Source organism: Schistocerca piceifrons, chromosome 1 (genome assembly GCF_021461385.2).
Source record: "Schistocerca piceifrons isolate TAMUIC-IGC-003096 chromosome 1, iqSchPice1.1, whole genome shotgun sequence".
In the NCBI taxonomy this organism is placed as follows: domain Eukaryota; kingdom Metazoa; phylum Arthropoda; class Insecta; order Orthoptera; family Acrididae; genus Schistocerca; species Schistocerca piceifrons.
In genome coordinates, this window is record NC_060138.1 from 598,918,700 (window position 1) to 598,937,155 (window position 18,456).

Sequence of the window (18,456 nt, forward strand, 5' to 3'; positions counted from 1 at the left end):
TTTGCGTTATTTTAAAAAATGTGTATATGACAAATCAGGTGTAGCAAACCACAGCTTTAGAAGGGGGCACTAGCTGACATAAGAAACGAATTAAAAGAAAGTGGCAATAATTTTAACAATAATTGTGTCTTTTACTAAGTGGACTGGGGGTCATCAGTATCAAATGATTTCAAAGGTAAATTTTAATACTCACTAGGGGGAGTGTTTATTTATTTCCACTACTAAACTTGCAGACATGCATCCAGCAAACCACAGCTTTAGAAGGGGGCACTAGCTGACATAAGAAACAAATTAAAAGAAAGTGGCAGTAATTTTAACAATAGTTGTGTCTTTTACTAAGTGGACTGGGGGTCATCATTATCAGATGATTTCAAAGGTAGATTTTAATGGTTACTGTGGTTCACGTTCTTTCATTCTGCTGTAGGGGGAGTGTTTGTTTATTTTCACCATTAAACTTGTGGACCTGCTAATAGCACATCTACTTGTAGATGTGTTTGTAATTACTGTCCATATCACTTGCTGGCTCAAGATTTTGTCAGTTTTCTCATGATGAGGGAAATTGAAGTAATTTTTTATGATATGTATTCAATCTCTAATATTTCACAACATAGGAATTAAGAATGCTGTATTATTAAAGATAAATACAATAATAGTTAAAGCTTTTGTTTTTATTGATTAATTCTTACAGGCTATGATCCTAATGCTCTGTCAATTGTGTTCCTCATTATTTCTGTAGTCTACTTGGATGTGGTCTCTGTGAACCCTTTTTTCTTTCATGTTAATGTAATTTTCATTTGATTACATTTACTTTTTCATAATTTTAAATGGCTTTTATAGACTTTATTTGTATATAAGCACTCTCTGACCCCCCCCCCCCCCCCCCCCTCCACACTTACAATCCTCCCTCAACCAGCATTTAATTCTGTCTCCCTATTTTCCATACCCTCCCTTCTTCTCATGTCCAGCTTTACCTCATGCTGTCTCTCTCCCTCCGACAACCCCCTCCCCTCTGCCCATTTCTCCCATTACCTTTAAAATTGCAGATTCCATCTACCCTTTAGTCTGTCACTATTAATCACTGCTCTGTGGCTTGTCAATGGCCTTTTTTTTCATCAGCATTTATTATTTCTGAATGAATTATCAGGCTTGAATTTGATCCTCTTCATTGTTTTTCCTGTGTTTTAAGTGAACATTTCTATTACATTACAGATTCCAGTTGGTTGCTTCACACTCTTAAACTGCTTTCTGTACAAGCAGTTTGTGGCTCTCTCTATTTGTCATCTTGTGCATGATGCGAAGTGTTATGAAAGCTGTGTTGTAAGCACTGCAGGTGCAATTAAAAAGTAATCTGCAAATAATATGACAAAAACAGAGGTGAAAACAAGAACAGCTATTACTAATGCTACTGTTACTCTTACTAAAATAGTACCAAACTTGCTACATGAAACCATCATATCATGTTGATCTTGATACTCTCATATTGGCTGGCAGTGACTCTTTTTGTCAGATCTTTGCAGTGGAAATTTTGAACAGCTTGATGGCCCCCTTTTTTCCTTTTCTTTTAATATGCTGCATCGTTACGCTCCATGCAATGTGTACAAAAATGTCAGAAATGATTATTTCATTGTTTGCATACAAGATAACTTTTTCCATTAATTTCGGCAATTTTGCAATTTAACCTTGGCAGTATAATGGCAGAAAGGACTAGATAGGTCTGTATTGCTGAGTTAGTCAAATATGAACTGTAGTAAATTTCTGATTCTAGAATGAAAGTAGAACAACAACAGTTGACTTACTAAACAGGACAGAGAAACATTGAGGTTATACAATTTTTGGAAGGAGTTATATTTTCTTGTTACTAATCCGTAAGAACATTTCATAATATAATTGTAAATTACTTGAAACAAATCATTTCAGCGTCTGATTATTTATTTAATAAGAGTCTCATATCTGACAGGATGAAATGGGTTCATGCTGATGTACACAACATAAAAAAAACATTATGTGTGTGCTTTGATCTTTACTTAGCAGAGGACTTATTCTTTACTCATTAATGAGAATTTAGACACTTCAGGAGATAACAGTTTTCATTGTACGCAGCTCATGTCTAGATAAGCTGCTTCTGTTACAGTTCTGTACTTCTGTTGTAGGATTGTAGGTTGTCATATTGTCTGTATGCAGACTGTTTGAAGAATACCACCTGATCGCTACACAGCAAGAGGTGCTATGTTGCAGGAGACCGCAGTGAGGATGCAGCATGTTCAGTATGTGGTAAAGTGGTGCGCAAGACGAGCCTACGGAGACACATCTTCGATCGGCACATGCCTAATCAGCAGGTTCCTTGCCAAGTTTGTGGCAAATTTTTCAAAACACAAAACAGTCTCTCCACTCATATGAATTACATTCACAAAAATAAAAAGCAGCAAGAGTCACCCACATTCTTTGACATGAATTGACTTTCCATGTCTTTTATGTGGAACATAAATTTAGTGCTTAACGGTAATAAAACAGGAACTTCCATCTGCGTCTTGTATATACGGGCATTGTGTTTAGTCCAAGTCAAGTAGCACTGTGCCAAAGCTTGACAGAAGGTAAGTTAGGTCAAGGTTATGAATCATGTAAGAGTACGCACTTTAGATTGTTCTGTGTTGACTCCACATGGAGGAAGACAGTCTTTGGCCAGGTATTATGCCTGTGTGTAATGACAGAAAAGGTGTTTGTTATCTATTATTACTTGATCTTTTTTCTTATTCAAGTGGTAAACAGTTTGTAAGGATGCATAATCTGCAATTTGCTCTCTTACATCAACTGTGAAACCCACATGGTATTGCTCCATTATCAATGAGATGTCTGCTGTTTGTCTATTGTGTCATTGCCTCTGGCAACACATTTCTCGAAGAGGCAATTTTCAAGCAAGTGTACTCACTAATACAGCACCAGAGTCTTGTGTTTATGAATATCTTCCAAACATTTTGCGTATTTCATTTAACACTACAAATATTCACTATTTCTATGAATTTTTTGTGTTTCGTAATAAACAGTCATACAATTTCAGATAAATAGGTACATGATGTACACTTTACCTTGAAAATTTAAAAAATCAGTGTAGAGTGTCACAGGCAACACAGTTGTTTTTTTAATGTGACGAAGAGTGTATGTATTTATTATGCTTTTTAGACCATTTAACCTGCACACACATGCTGAGTTAACATTACATTAAGAGGAAAACAAGAGAATTTCTTACAAGAGTCGAGGGAGTGCCTACTGCTGAAAAGCAGTCATAGATAAATCATCAAAAGCATATGAAGTAATGGGAAGATACCCAGATGCATTGAGAGTAATAATTCAGTTGAAGACAATGACTCGTTAAAGGAAACTGGCTATAGTCTCTAGCCAAAACCTTCTACAGGATTGTTAGAAGTCAGTACTACAGCTGTGAAACAATGCATTTCAGAAATATGTCGCGAGTCAAAGTTGCTTTTAGTTGATAGAAGGAGCAGAGAACCCAAACAATTAAATTTACTCTCATTATGACCAATGGGGAATGCACCGGACCACACAAAGGAGATCAGTGGGGAGAGAAGAAATCCAAAGGATAGAGAAAAAAAGAATGTTGAATATTTTAGAACTTAGATCTGTAAAAAGAGATTTCATCACAACTTCTTAAGAGAAGGTTTGGTGTTTGGGAAAAGAGAGGGGTGGGACGAGACAGGATCATATACAACTAACATGTTTTTTTATGGTTGGATATAGTGACAAATACCTGACCACAACATTATTGTGCATGGCCTCCCGTGGCCGTTATCAGAAACACGCAATGACAGTACGGTGTACAAATACAGTGACTAAGGGAAGTGCATCACACTGTGGATGATTACCAGGCAGTTGTTCATATAATGTCAAGCGGTTAAATGTGTCCTCATAAAATATCACAATAAAAGCTCGTGGTAAGCTGATTGAAGCAGTATTACGGTATATTAATAATTTTTACTTATGGACCGTCTGACAGCAAAGTTGCTGTCAGACGGTCCAAAAGTAAAAATTAATTATTATAATAATTATTATAATAATTATAATTATTATTATAATAATTATTATAATAATTTTTACTTATGGACCGTCTGACAGCAAAGTTGCTGTCAGACGGTCCACAAGTAAAAATTATTAATATACCGTAATATTGCACGCAACTGAGGAAGACAGGACTATAAAAGTTGAAGATGATTGAAGCAGTTTCACTCCCAGGTGAAATAATAGTCTGGTCGACTAGTACAGAGTGATGACATAAGAACAGCTCATATTATGAAGGTGTATGGCATTGTGTGTATTACCACTGCTGAAGTATTTGTAATGAAAATGTTTTTTTCAACTGAGTGCATACTATTATTTGCTTGTGCTGGTGAGAGTACGGAAATAACAGTTTCATACTGTTGCTTTTATTGTGTCTTTCTAAAGAGTAAAATGTGCATTTATCTTTGCAGTATTTAATATCTGAGAACTAAAGCTACAGCTACACACACACACACACACACACACACACACACACACACACAAATAATTAGTGTACACTAAAAGATTAAGTAGCCTTTTTTTAAAAACTTTGTATTAATACTCAATTTCCTTTGAGTAGTGTGGTTAATTCTGTACAGCACCTACCTGAATTATTCAGTACTTGTATGTTTAAATGCAGCCTTGATTTGGATTTTACACTCTGATGTAATGAAATTATTGTGATGTAATTTATGTCTTATGCATTGGGGAACCGAATGAACAGTTGTGCCAGTTCTGATTAAAATATGGATATTTTTGCTGTATATTGTTGTACACTTTGCATTTGATCACACTGCAGAAAACCTACTGAAACACTGAGCACAGTTGTTGATTTTTTTCCCAGCAGTGTAGGACCAGTTAGATTAGACAGGTCTACAAGAATCTCTCTCTCTCTCTCTCTCTCTCTCTCTCTCTCTCTCTCTCAATCTCGGATTTTAAAACTGATATTAGCTACATATGAAATCAGATGTTCTCTGTCTGCTGTACAAAATGTGCAGTTCTAACTATTTTGTACAATTATAAATCACATAAACAAGGATAGGTTCCTGTATATTTGCCCTAGTGTTGGTCTGCTGTCCATTTAGTTCCAGGAAAATCCACCAAACAGAGTAAGCATGTGGTATCTTAAGGATACCAGAAGTGCTAGAGCTTAGATTGGTTTGTAAATTCTCACCATACAGGGTAGAGCAAAATGGGCCTCATGTGATATCTATGTTTAGGAAAGAGTTGTTATAAAATGAACCTGAAACTTATACTATATTGCAGATCGTTGTAATTGTATTGATGGAAAGAAATAAAATGAGTTCAAGTGGAAGATGTTTAAGTCATCCTGATGTGTTTTGCTTCATGTGCAGATAATACGTGTTGACAGAAAACAAAAAAAAACTGTAAGTGGCTTTGTAAAGAAATCCTATCATTGGTACTGTGATGTTAGCCTTGATGATCAGTATAAAGGCTGAGCACCACATCAAGTCTGTAGAACTCATACAGAACATTTATGTCAGTTGAAGACTGGGAATAGAAAAAGTCTGAAATTCGGCATACCAATGATTTGGAGAGAATTCAAATGCCTTTTTGATGACTGTTATTTCTGCCTAAATCAAAACATCCTCAGCAAGTGGACTTATCCTTATTAAGTCTCTGTAAGATGCCCAGTCCTTCACTCAGAGGGAGTGTGAATCTCAACATTTCACTGGTTACCGGAGCTTTGTGGGGAGTAATGTTGCCCCTAACAAAGGGGACAGTGATTATGAGAGGATGTCATCACTTATTGTTTCAACCAGGATGGGTCACGGTGACCTCACCAGAGATCTGAAACTGTCAAAAGACGCTTCTGAATTACTGACATCAAGGTTGGAAAAAATTTACTGGAACTAGGAACCAAAATTAATTTTTGCTGTATTATAGAAAAGGCTCTGCTACTCTTCTTCTCTCAAAAGGCTATTTTGTATTCTATCCAGAATTAGAAGTCTCCTGTAAAACAAAAAAATATCTTCCTGAATATTTCGCAGATGGTTGGCACCTAGTTATTGACAGCTCAAAACAACGTTTAAAATATGTCCTCCTACACAGTGGGAACAAATATGGTTCAATACTAACTACTCACTCAATGAAAACTAAAGAAAAACATAATGCCATAGCTTTTGGGTGATTTGTGTGGACTTGAAAATGGAACTCAACTTGGACAGCAAAGTGGCCACACCAAGTATCCATGTTTTTTTGCCTTTGATGCAGCAAAGACAAAACACACCAATGGGTTAGAAAACGTGGACATCAGGGAAAAGAACATCATCAACGACCCCTTAGTTGGGTTGTTTGGGACAGGAGACCAGACAGCGAGGTCATTGGTCTCATGGGATTAGGGAAGGATGGGGAATGAAGTCGGCTGTGCCCTTTCAAAGGGACCATCCCAGTATTTGCCTGGAGCAGTTTAGGGAAATCACGGAAAACCTAAATCAGGATGGCCAGACGCGGGATTGAACCGTCGTCCTCCCGAATGCGAGTTCAGCATGCTAGCCACTGCGCCACCTCACTCGGTCCTTAGTTGAATGAGAGAAAATCTTCTTTCCTCCACTGCATATCAAGCTGGCTTTTAAAACACTTTTTAAAGACTCTTGAGAAGAACGTGTCATGCTTTGCAAGTACAGGGAAAAATTCTTCAATTGAGTACAGAAAAAATTAAAATAGGAATATTTGATGGCACATAAATAAGACAACACATAAAGGATCCTACTCTCATAAATTTGATGAATGAGGCTGAGTAAAAATCCTGGAACTTATTTGTTGCACTTGTCTTAAATTATAAAGCAAATGCAAAGCAGAAAACTACGTTGAACTGATAAACAAGATGCTTAATAGTTTCAGAACCCATGGTTGCAACATGACTATTAAGGTGGACTGTTTACACAGCCATTTAGACCATTTTCCTGAAAACTCAGGAGACACTGATGAGGAACCAGGTGAAAGATTTCACCAGGATGTTAAAACTATGGAGGACTGCTACCAAGGAAGATGGCATACGCACATGCTGGAATTTAAGAAGAGACTGTTCCAAAATACATTTTAGAATGTCGGGCAAAAGAAGCTTCCAAAGTGTTCACTGACTACTTGGTTTCATCAGTGACTTTTCCCTTTATTGTTGGGTCATATAATATTTATATAACGTAATAGTAAAAACTGTAACCTTTTTGGTCCAAAGATTTAACTTAAAATAATGTAATGTATCTTTCACAAAAATGTTACATCTTAGAAATTTAAAGTCCTTGGCAAAAGCTAATGCCATATTTAAATTCAGGCCATCAAATTCATTTGAAATCCACTCCAAATACCGCAGCACCAAAAGAACTGTTGGCTTGTGTTATCCGTAATGGTAAAAGGTGTACCAGGAAATAAATTTTACTTTTGTTTCTGGTAGAAAAGAAACTGTGTGGAACATTGATGCTGAGTACTAACACTACAGCATGACGATCTATTTCACAGTACTTTTACTAGGGCATTTTAGCACATTTCTATTCTGAAAAAACTGTGTGTATGAACTGAATGATTATCCTACTTGTAAGCCAATTGTAAATGCTGTTGGCACAAGGTAACATAGGGACTAACTGTAGCTTGATCGCCAGCCGAGGAACAAAAGAACCCCGCAAAAGGAAGTGAAACTCACCGGGCACAAGTCAGTCTGTGGAGAATCAGCTAGTGTCAAACTGCTAAGAGATGTACACAGGGATAAAGACAAGTGTGTGGGGCTGATACTGAGCTCACGGAAATGGTACACAGCGTGAAGCGTAATGCGAGGTGTGTGGTGGTCGACCTCAGCGTCGGAAGTGCCCCACCCGGCTTGCTGCCATCTGCAAATAAACACTTTTATCAGTGGGTTTGTCCATACTACGTGTTGTGTGAGCCACCCCCCCTCTCGCCATGCAGTTATCCACACTATTCTGCCACAGTAACCCTGCCAGCTCATTATGATGTCTGCTGGCAGGGATTCATTACTAACCACCATTGACTGAAAACTAACCTTCTCAGATCACACCTCTTGAACCAACTTTTATAATCACATGTCAAAGAATTTTAATAATTTGTCTCTGGGAATTGGACATAAAGAAAGCATGCACTCCTCTGTAGCTGAGCAGTGAAGTGCCAAGCTGCATATTTGAAGGTGTCAGGTTTTATCCATTCTGTCTGAAGAATTTTTGTTATTTATCACTAGTTACTGTTCTGGGAATGTTTTTTAATGTGAAAAATTCCAAGTTGCTTCATGGTTCAGAGTCGACATTAAACTGTAAGTCCTTGGTTGGGTAAGTCATTTCAAAAATTGGAGGAAGGCTTGGTATACCACAACCAGCAGGACCATGCCTAGTAAAACTCTGGTGTTCAAACCAACGTTCAGTTTCATGATAAATTTCCTTTTTACTTACCACTTCTATTGTACAGTATGCTTATCATTGACCTTACAAATCATTAATTAAATACTGTTTTCTGCAATTGCCAAGAGCTTATTAAAATTTTTAAAATAATTCTCATTTATTTTTCAGTCTCAGTTGCACATTATTAATTACATGGCATGTTTTGATTACTCTGTAGAAAAGAAAGTACATAAATGTAGATTTTACCTAAGGAGTGGCATTAGCAACCTGTCTTCTCTTTCAGAGTGTTGCATGGGATTCCTGTGTTTTGCAACATTTGTCATTTTATTTTAATAAGTGTCTGGTGGAGCTAGGGTGGAGGGGAAAGGGGAAAAGAGGGGTCAGGGGGAAAATGACGTGAGGGTTTTTGGAGGGCGGAAAGGGAAGTAGGGAGGGTGAGTGTTGGGGATGTCATGAGTTTAATAAGACTGGTCTTACTAAAATTATAAAAAGTATAGTTATGTAAAAATTCTCATCAAAATATTAATGGTGTAGAACAGTGGCTGTGTAAACTGTAAACAGCATAAAATAGTAAAATTACTAAATGAATCAAGGGGGAATGAGAGTGGAGGGGAAAGAAGGCAGGAAGAGGAAAGGGAGGGATAGTGGCAGGGATGTTAAGAGTTAAACAGTTACGTAAAAAAAAAAATTTCATTAAAATATTAAATTGGTAGACCAGCGGATGTGTAAACCTGTAAAAGATGATAAAAAGAAAATTATTAAAGTGATAAAATATAACTACAACAGAATTAGTGTCTTCAAATATTAAAAGTGTGAAATTTTGAAAGTAAAGATCCTTAAACGCCCAACAACTGACTGACATATTGGACATGTGTAGCCGTTGTGACTGACCGGCGAACTTCCCATGTTGAGTGGGTAGGACCACGCGTAACAAAAGTTCGTCTTTCATCACTGCATTTGGGATTAAATGCTGTTCTAATGTATGTGAGAGGGTGAGTGGCAGGCAAAACTTCAAAGACAGAGCCTCTGAAGAAATTTAAAGACTGCAGTGTGGGACACATCATGTGAGGAGTATAGTAACAGAGGCACAAGAAATGAAGTACCTTTTTTTTAACAAATCCATAATGACGAATTGCCTATTAACCCATGTTTGTGTGATAACTTTTCTGATGTTTCGCTAGTACGAGTGGCTGGCCTTGTCAAAGCTTCACCCTCCATTGCTGGTGATGGACTGAAGTCATGCTCTCGACTGCAGATTATATGTACCTGACATGCCAACGTCCAAGGGCTTTCCCCAGGTCATTCCCACTGTGGTTCTCCCCCTGCAACATGCTGCAACTGTCATTCTCTGCAGCACAGAAATCCTGGATCCATTCACCTTGGAGCTTTCTTCTTTTGTGTTGAAGTTATTGTCATGTTTGCTCATTTCTATAGCTTCCCTGAACAAGAGGGTGTAATAGCTCTTCTCTATAGCAAGACTGTCCGTATCAGCAAATTTCACTATGTGGTCAGTCTCACGCAGCATGTGCTACACTTTTGCCGGTTTCTCTATGAGCCTCAGTCTGCAATACCGCTTACATTCCTGTCATTGTTGGATTGTCCAGTCATTTCAGTATAGACTTTTCCACATGTACATGGTATTTGGTATATTCCTGACATTGTAATAGGCCCCTTTTTTCCTTTGCTGATCTGAGACACTCTTTGCTCTTCATTGTTGTTTTATAAATAGTGCTTACACTGTGTTTGTTCAATGTATGACAGAATCTGTCTTTCACTCTAGGAATGTATGGTAGAAAGGCCATACTCAACATTTCTTTTTCCGATGTGTCAGTGTGCTGGGTGTTTGATTCTGTGGCACTTCTTATGTAACTGGTGGAAAACCATTGCACTTTCCAGTTGTTGCATCTTGTATCTGAGGTGCTGGAGCTCACATATTTGTTTTCCTCAAACTATGAGCCTGTTAATCATGCCTCTTTTCTGGCTTGGGTGGTGATTTGATAGTTTGTGCAGGTATTGGTCCACACGTGTCGGTTTTTGATGTATGCTGTATCCCAGATCGCTATCTCTCATGACCAGCACATCTAGAAAGGGTAGCTGTTGGTCCTTTTCTACTATGGTAATTTTTTATTGGGTATGGAGACTGCTGAGGTGTCTTAGGGACACACCAAGCTGTTTCTCACCTTGGGTCTACACAACAGAGTTATCATCAATATATCTGTACCAAAACTTAAGTTTACAAGGTACCGACTCCAGTGCCTGTGCTTTGAAATGTTCCATGAAGAAGTTGGCCACCACTGGACTAAGTGGGTTACCCATGTTGACTCCTTCCAGCCGTTTGTAGAAGTTGATTTCACATGAAGTAGCCCGTGGTGAGATATGCATGAAAGAGCTTGGGGATTTCTTGTGGGAAAACGGAAACAATGTGCTCCAGAGAATCGTTGAGTGATATCTTGGTAAACAAAGAAACAACATCAAAAGCTGACTGGGATGTCGTTTGGACCAAGTTTTAGTTTCAACAGATTCTCAGTGAAATCTCCTGAATCCACTATGTCTCAGTCTTTCCTGTGTGCAGGTGGAACAGAGAGACCAAGTGTTTGTACCTCGGTGAGCCAAGAGTGCTGACAGTCAGTCTTTATGGAATAGATTCATATGTATCTTAGGTGATACATACAGGCGAGGTGGTAGGGTTTCTGTGTTGCTCAGATTCCTCTGTATTACTGGTCAGTCAATCAACACCAGGATCACTAAACATAACCAGCATTGCAGGTTGGGGCTGATAGAGAAAACAGTTGTGGCAGAGCACGTGCTGTGTGAGACTGACAGCATAGTGAAAACCATCAACATGGACATTCGCGTTATAGAGAAGATCTGTTGCACCAGTCATTTGTTCAGAAAAGCTATAAAAATACACAAACATGACAAAAGCTTCAACAAGGAAGAAGAAAGCCTCACAGTGAATGGATTCTGAATTCCCTTGCTGCAAAGAATGACAGTTGCAGCAGGTAGCAGGGGGAGAACCACATTGGAAGTGACCAAGGGAAAGCCCTTGGGTGTTGGTACACCAGGTACATATAACCTGCGGCCTTGAGCATGACTCCAGCCCACCACCAGCAATGAAGCGTGCAGCTAAGACAATACCAACCCCTCATGCTAGCGAAATGTCACTAAAGTTATCAAACAAATGTGGGCCAAAGGGCTCAAGACAGAAGCCAACAGACAATTTGTCATTATTAATTTGTTAAAAAATGAATAAAAAGTGCTTCATTTCTTGCGTCGCTGTTGCTGTGCATCTCACACAATGTGTCCCACAAACATTTACAGTCTGTAAATTTCTTAAGATGTTCTGTCTATACAGTTTCGTACATTGTACACTAGAGCAGCATATAATTCCATGTGCAGTGACAAAAGATGAACTTTTGTTGGGTGATTGGCATGACAGTACTGCACACAGCACAATTTGTTGGAGAGAATGGTCACCTGTCAGGTGGTCCTAACTGCATGATGTTTAGAGTTCATTGGTCAGTCACAATGGCTACAAATGTCCAATTTGTGACTCCGTTGGTACATGTTTAGAGACCTTTATCTTCAAAGCTTCACCATTTTAATATTTTAAGACAGTAATTCTGTTTTAGTTACATTTTATCACTTTAATAATTTTCTATTTTATCCCCTTTTACAGTTTTACGCATCCACTAGTCTAACCTTTTAATATTTTAATGGAATTTCTGTATTTTATTTTTTTGGTGCTTATAATTGTATCCACAGATCTTCTATGCTAGACATATTTAGGAATTTTGGACTTCATCCCAAATGAATAAAAACGATAAAATTAACCCTTACAAACAAGTCCAAAGTAAAATTCAGAGGAGAACTATGTGAGCCATTTATGATTAAAACAGGGTTAAGACAAGGTGACGGTCTATCACTACTGCTCTTCAACTGTCCTCTTGAGTACTTGATGAGAGAACGGTACAAAGAGAATCCTAAAAACATAACAATTGGAACAAAGAAAGATGATATAAACCTAAATGGTTTCGGATTCGCAGATGACTTGGCACTTTTTTTTCCCACTCCGTCTTCAGGCCCCGAGTGGCGTACCGGGACCATCCGACCGACGTGTCATCCTCAGTGGGGGATGTGGATATGAGGGGCGTGGGGTCAGCACACCGCTCTCCCAGTCATTATGATGGTATTCTTGACCGAAGCCTCTACTATTCGCTCGAGTAGCTCCTCAGTTGGCATCACAAGGCTGAGAGCACCCCGAAAAATGGCAACAGCACATGACGGCCTGGATGGTCACTCATCCAAGTGCCGACCACACCCGACAGCACTTAACTTCGGTGAACTCACAGGAACCGGTGGATCCACTGCGGCAAGGCCGTTGCCAAGATGACTTGGCATTACTAGCTAATAATGTACAAGAAGCTAGAAATTAAATAATGATCCTGCAAAATATCGCAAAAAGTAAGACTGCAGATATCTTTCGAAAAGACCGAGATGATGGTAACAGACCTGCTAGTAATAGACCATGTAACAGTAGACAACAGAAAAATTAAAATAGTGAAGCAATTTAAATATCTTGGAGAGATTATAACACACAACTTGGATAAGAAATGTGCTTGGCAAGAAAGAACCAATAAAATGATATAAGCTCAGAAAATAGCATGTTCTACATACAATAAGAAATGTCTATCAATTCAAACAAACTTAAAACACTACAAGACAGTGGTTCAGCCAGAGGTAACATATGCAAGCGAGACTCTTTTTAAAGTTACTCTGAGAAACAGAGTCGACAAAGTACTTTAAGTAGAGAGAAGAATAGCTAGAGCATGCATAAATAAGAAATACCAGAAAGAAGGACAATGGTGGATAGTGCCGAATGAAGTAGCATGCAGGGAATTGGAGCCCATCACAGATACTATATGTAAAAAGAGGATTTCTTTCTTTGGCCACATAATGAGGACACCAGAAACCAGATTAGCAAGAAAAATTATGCAGAAACCGTGGAATCTGAAGCAACAAGTAGGATGGATCATGGAAATTAAAGAGGATATGGAAGAACTAGATATAACCTTGGATGATCTGCAAAACAAGACAGAAAATCTCAAGAAACTGAAAGACAAGAAAATCAGAATGTATGCTTTCCTGGCGTATACAGCTGGTGAAGAGTTCTCGGGCTTCCAGCTGGGTGGCGGTGTCTTCAAACTGTGACGTTTCGACGAGTGACGTACTCGTCATCTTCTGGCCAGAAGAAAATTAAATTTAAACCAAAAGTAGACAAATGACACAAAATGAAAGAGTATTTACAGACCAGGAAAGATCAAAGCAAACGAAAATATTCTGGGGAGTTAAGAAAGAACAAAACATGCGCTTACAGAAGAAGAGGACCAGGAAATGATTGACAAAAGTGGTCCAATGAGGCTGTAAAAACAAATAAATAAATAAATAAATAAATGACTTTTGGCAATTTTAGTATAAGACTCACTCTTGTTAACCCCATAAGTCCCTGCCATTACCCCTCCCTCCCCCCTTCCTGCCGTCTTTGCCCCCCCCCCCCCCCCCTTTGCCCTCGCCGCCCTCTCTCAATGCCCCTCATGTCATTTTAATATTTTATGTTGTTTACAGTTTACAAATCCACTGTTCTAGACTATTAATATATTAATGAGAATTTGTAGATAATTATATTATTAGTAAGACCCATCTTGTTAAACTCATGACATCAACAACACTCGCCCCCTTGCTTCCCTTCCTCTCTTCCAATCACCCTCCCTCTAGTTTCCCCCTTCAGCTTTCCTTTCCCCTTTCTCTCCTCTGCTACCTCCACCAGATAGCTATTTAATGCATTGACCACTGTTGCAAAACTCAGGAATCTCATGCGAGATTCTGAACAGACAAGACAGGTTGCTGATACAACTATTTAGGTAAAATCTACATTTATGTAAAATTCCTTTCTATATGTTTACTTTGTTTTAGATCTGAAGATATCGAGAATAATTGAAACATGTCACATAATTAAAAATCTGCAACTGGAACTGAAGAATAAATGAGAATTATTTTAAATATCAGTACAGTTGCTGATTCTCTAGAGACAAATATGTCGGCTATGGTGCTGTCATTTAGAGATGAAGTATAACTTGCTGTCAGTATGCTATGTGATTTCTGTTTACATCTCTGTGTGATCATCATTCTTCTCAGACAAAAATTTCAAAGAATAACTTCATTTAACAATTGTATGTGTGGAATATGTGAAGAGCTGTAGGCCATTTGGACAGACTAAAAGCATTTTTTTTTTTTTCTGAAGTGGAATGAATAAATTTGATACGAAGCTAGTTATACACAATCATTTTAATCAAATGTGGGAATGAAGTTAACAAAGTTATATACAATGTGTAACACCATTAAAGGGTTACTTTTTTGAAATTCCATAATTGTCTTCCATTGTGATGCAGAACTCTGAAATTTGCAAAGTGGCTACAACCTTCCTCTGTAATTGTACAAAAGTGTGGCACCCTGCAACATCACCCACAGGTTGGGTGATGCTTCAAACAGCAAGGTGTCAACACAAAAAAAAAAGATTACGTGAGGTGTAAGGTGAGTTAATGATGTTACATTGGCAGCAGATATCAACACAGTTCTGTGAAACGCCACTGTGGTTGACTCACACGATGGGAAGGTCATCACACCCCATCTTACCCATATTTCATCTCTTCTTTTGATGTCATAGCAATGAAGATCAGACCCATAACGCCCTGTGTTGATATTGCACAGTTTTCATATGTGTGGCCAAGAAAAATACTTCAAACACATTGACACTCAGAATTGATACAAAAAGGCCTCAGGAGGTATCATAAAGGACCATATTTTGACCTCCCGTTCCCTTGTGGCATTGATTCCCACACATTTCACAGTTGAAAATGACTGCAGTGTGATGAGCAATAAGATGACATCCTTGACACCATTTGACATTGCTGAGCCTCCCTTCCTCCCTGACAGTTCAAATCTTCTCTACCATTTGGAGTATAGTACCACAATTTTTACCCACAGGGTGGAAACACCAGGGATCATTCAAAACCATTCAAAAAATTTTTAACGTAACCCGAAACAACAAAGGATGTTCATGCTTTTTCAACCCTCCTGTTTTGCACCTTCCTGTGCCACATTGACACGCGTGTGAATAAAATGTGATACAGTCCATCTAAACACAGACTCCCTGCCACCACCATCATCTTGACAACACCCTCACAGGACCATCGACACACTTTCATCGATGACTTTAAGAATGCACTTGTACAGAGGCTTCAATGCCCATTCAACTGAGTGGCACTCACAGCTGCTCTACAACATGAAGGCAGGCAACCTCTTCAGCCAGCTTACATTCCCCATCTATACAAGCAACCAGTGTGACATCACAAACCCACCTTAAACCTCACATGAACTTCTGAGCTCTGGTCTTCTTTTTTGCGTGTGTTGAAACCTTTTCGTTTGAAGTGTTGCCAAGCCCAAGGGTGACATTGCAGGTCACCACACTTTTTCATCATTACAGAGGAAGGTTATAGGCACCTTTGAGCCAAATTTCTAAGGGGTTTCAAAAAAAGTGACTTTTTAATTGTGTTATGCATCATAGTTAGCTATTGAAAAGCAATAAAACAAATTGCTGTGAATCTTATAGAATTCTTCCACTTCATATGATTGTCACCTTGTATAGCAGACACACTTAAAAGAAAATTGCTGCTTTGTGTTCTGTTTCCTGAGGAATATATCATTTACACAGTGTAATAATGTAGTTGGTGAAGCTTTATTTGCCCCAGAAGCTGCTTTAATTGATATGGGAATATTAGAAACACTGCTGAAAAGGAAAAACAAGTTTTCTCTTCTATGTTACAGCCTTGTTGTATTTCATAAGAACTCAAAGTGGGCAAAAGATTCACAGATTTTTCTCACTTACACATTCTTTATGAAGAATCTATTATGTTGTGTAGAAAAGTATGGTGGAGGAGAGAGGACATGCAAGGGGAGGTGTAGAATGTACAGATCTAGTGTGTAGAAAACCTGTTCCCCTGCAGATGATACTGATTCATTGATTTAAGTTCTAAGAGAATAGAAAAATGAAAACTTGAGCTCCCTTACTGAACAAAATCTACATCTCAGAAAATGTTGGGAGTTTGCTGACCTTTCTCTATACGACATCCTAATGATGTTTCAGTATTGTTGGGGAAGAGATGTGCTTTCCATTATCATGATAATAACTCTTACATATAATGTGTGTTGTTCATGATGCATAAAAAGCTTATTTTATCAAAGAGATTACATCATTCCATGTTCATCAGTTTTTATAATCCTCTACTGTGTGAATTTCTGCCATTAGCAACAATTTTCTTGTTGTTACTGTTTTGGTCTTTAGTCAGCACAGTGCCACATTGACACGCGTGTGAATAAAATGTGATACAGTCCATCTAAACACAGACTCCCTGCCACCACCATCATCTTGACAACACCCTCACAGGACCATCGACACACTTTCATCGATGACTTTAAGAATGCACTTGTACAGAGGCTTCAATGCCCATTCAACTGAGTGGCACTCACAGCTGCTCTACAACATGAAGGCAGGCAACCTCTTCAGCCAGCTTACATTCCCCATCTATACAAGCAACCAGTGTGACATCACAAACCCACCTTAAACCTCACATGAACTTCTGAGCTCTGGTCTTCTTTTTTGCGTGTGTTGAAACCTTTTCGTTTGAAGTGTTGCCAAGCCCAAGGGTGACATTGCAGGTCACCACACTTTTTCATCATTACAGAGGAAGGTTATAGGCACCTTTGAGCCAAATTTCTAAGGGGTTTCAAAAAAAGTGACTTTTTAATTGTGTTATGCATCATAGTTAGCTATTGAAAAGCAATAAAACAAATTGCTGTGAATCTTATAGAATTCTTCCACTTCATATGATTGTCACCTTGTATAGCAGACACACTTAAAAGAAAATTGCTGCTTTGTGTTCTGTTTCCTGAGGAATATATCATTTACACAGTGTAATAATGTAGTTGGTGAAGCTTTATTTGCCCCAGAAGCTGCTTTAATTGATATGGGAATATTAGAAACACTGCTGAAAAGGAAAAACAATTTTTCTCTTCTATGTTACAGCCTTGTTGTATTTCATAAGAACTCAAAGTGGGCAAAAGATTCACAGATTTTTCTCACTTACACATTCTTTATGAAGAATCTATTATGTTGTGTAGAAAAGTATGGTGGAGGAGAGAGGACATGCAAGGGGAGGTGTAGAATGTACAGATCTAGTGTGTAGAAAACCTGTTCCCCTGCAGATGATACTGATTCATTGATTTAAATTCTAAGAGAATAGAAAAATGAAAACTTGAGCTCCCTTACTGAACAAAATCTACATCTCAGAAAATGTTGGGAGTTTGCTGACCTTTCTCTATACGACATCCTAATGATGTTTCAGTATTGTTGGGGAAGAGATGTGCTTTCCATTATCATGATAATAACTCTTACATATAATGTGTGTTGTTCATGATGCATAAAAAGCTTATTTTATCAAAGAGATTACATCATTCCATGTTCATCAGTTTTTATAATCCTCTACTGTGTGAATTTCTGCCATTAGCAACAATTTTCTTGTTGTTACTGTTTTGGTCTTTAGTCAGAAGAAAGACTTCCCATTGGCTTCAGTATGTACTTGGATATTTCTAAATTTACTGTTGTGGTGAGTACACGGTGTAAATGTTGATTTGAGTGGTATATTTCTTGACTCAACTTTCAAGATGGGCTCTTTGCATGTTTGAATTCATCATATCTTGCTTTCATTGACTTCTGTGCTCATTTGTTATGTATACCAGCCTAAATCTTATTGTCAGAATACATGTAACAAATCGTACCTTCGAACCGTCTCCATTGCATTACCGCTGTGGATAAAGATAGCTAGTGGGAGCAGTGGTTTTATGAGTTAAATTTTCTATGAATTCTTCTAATGAATCTTAGTACAGAAACAGTAACATTTTTTCCCTGAAAAAGTTTATGGTTGTT

The 18,456-nt window shown here is 38.2% G+C and overlaps 1 protein-coding gene across 8 annotated transcripts in view; it reads left to right on the top strand.

Moving 5' to 3' along the window:
• The window catches only part of LOC124803419 (broad-complex core protein isoforms 1/2/3/4/5-like), a 335,956-nt gene that overhangs the window by 178,863 nt on the left and 138,637 nt on the right, over window positions 1-18,456 (top strand). The window contains exon 6 of one of the 8 annotated variants that reach the window (XM_047264620.1): window positions 2,236-3,967. The exons of 6 other annotated variants lie outside the window; for them this stretch is intronic. In XM_047264620.1, the coding sequence (XP_047120576.1) occupies window positions 2,236-2,456 (221 nt within the window). In that variant the 3' untranslated portion in view covers window positions 2,457-3,967. Of the gene's footprint in view, window positions 1-1,209; window positions 1,336-2,235; window positions 3,968-18,456 lie in introns of those variants that run through there. One more of the 8 variants, XM_047264650.1, reaches the window with a different exon arrangement.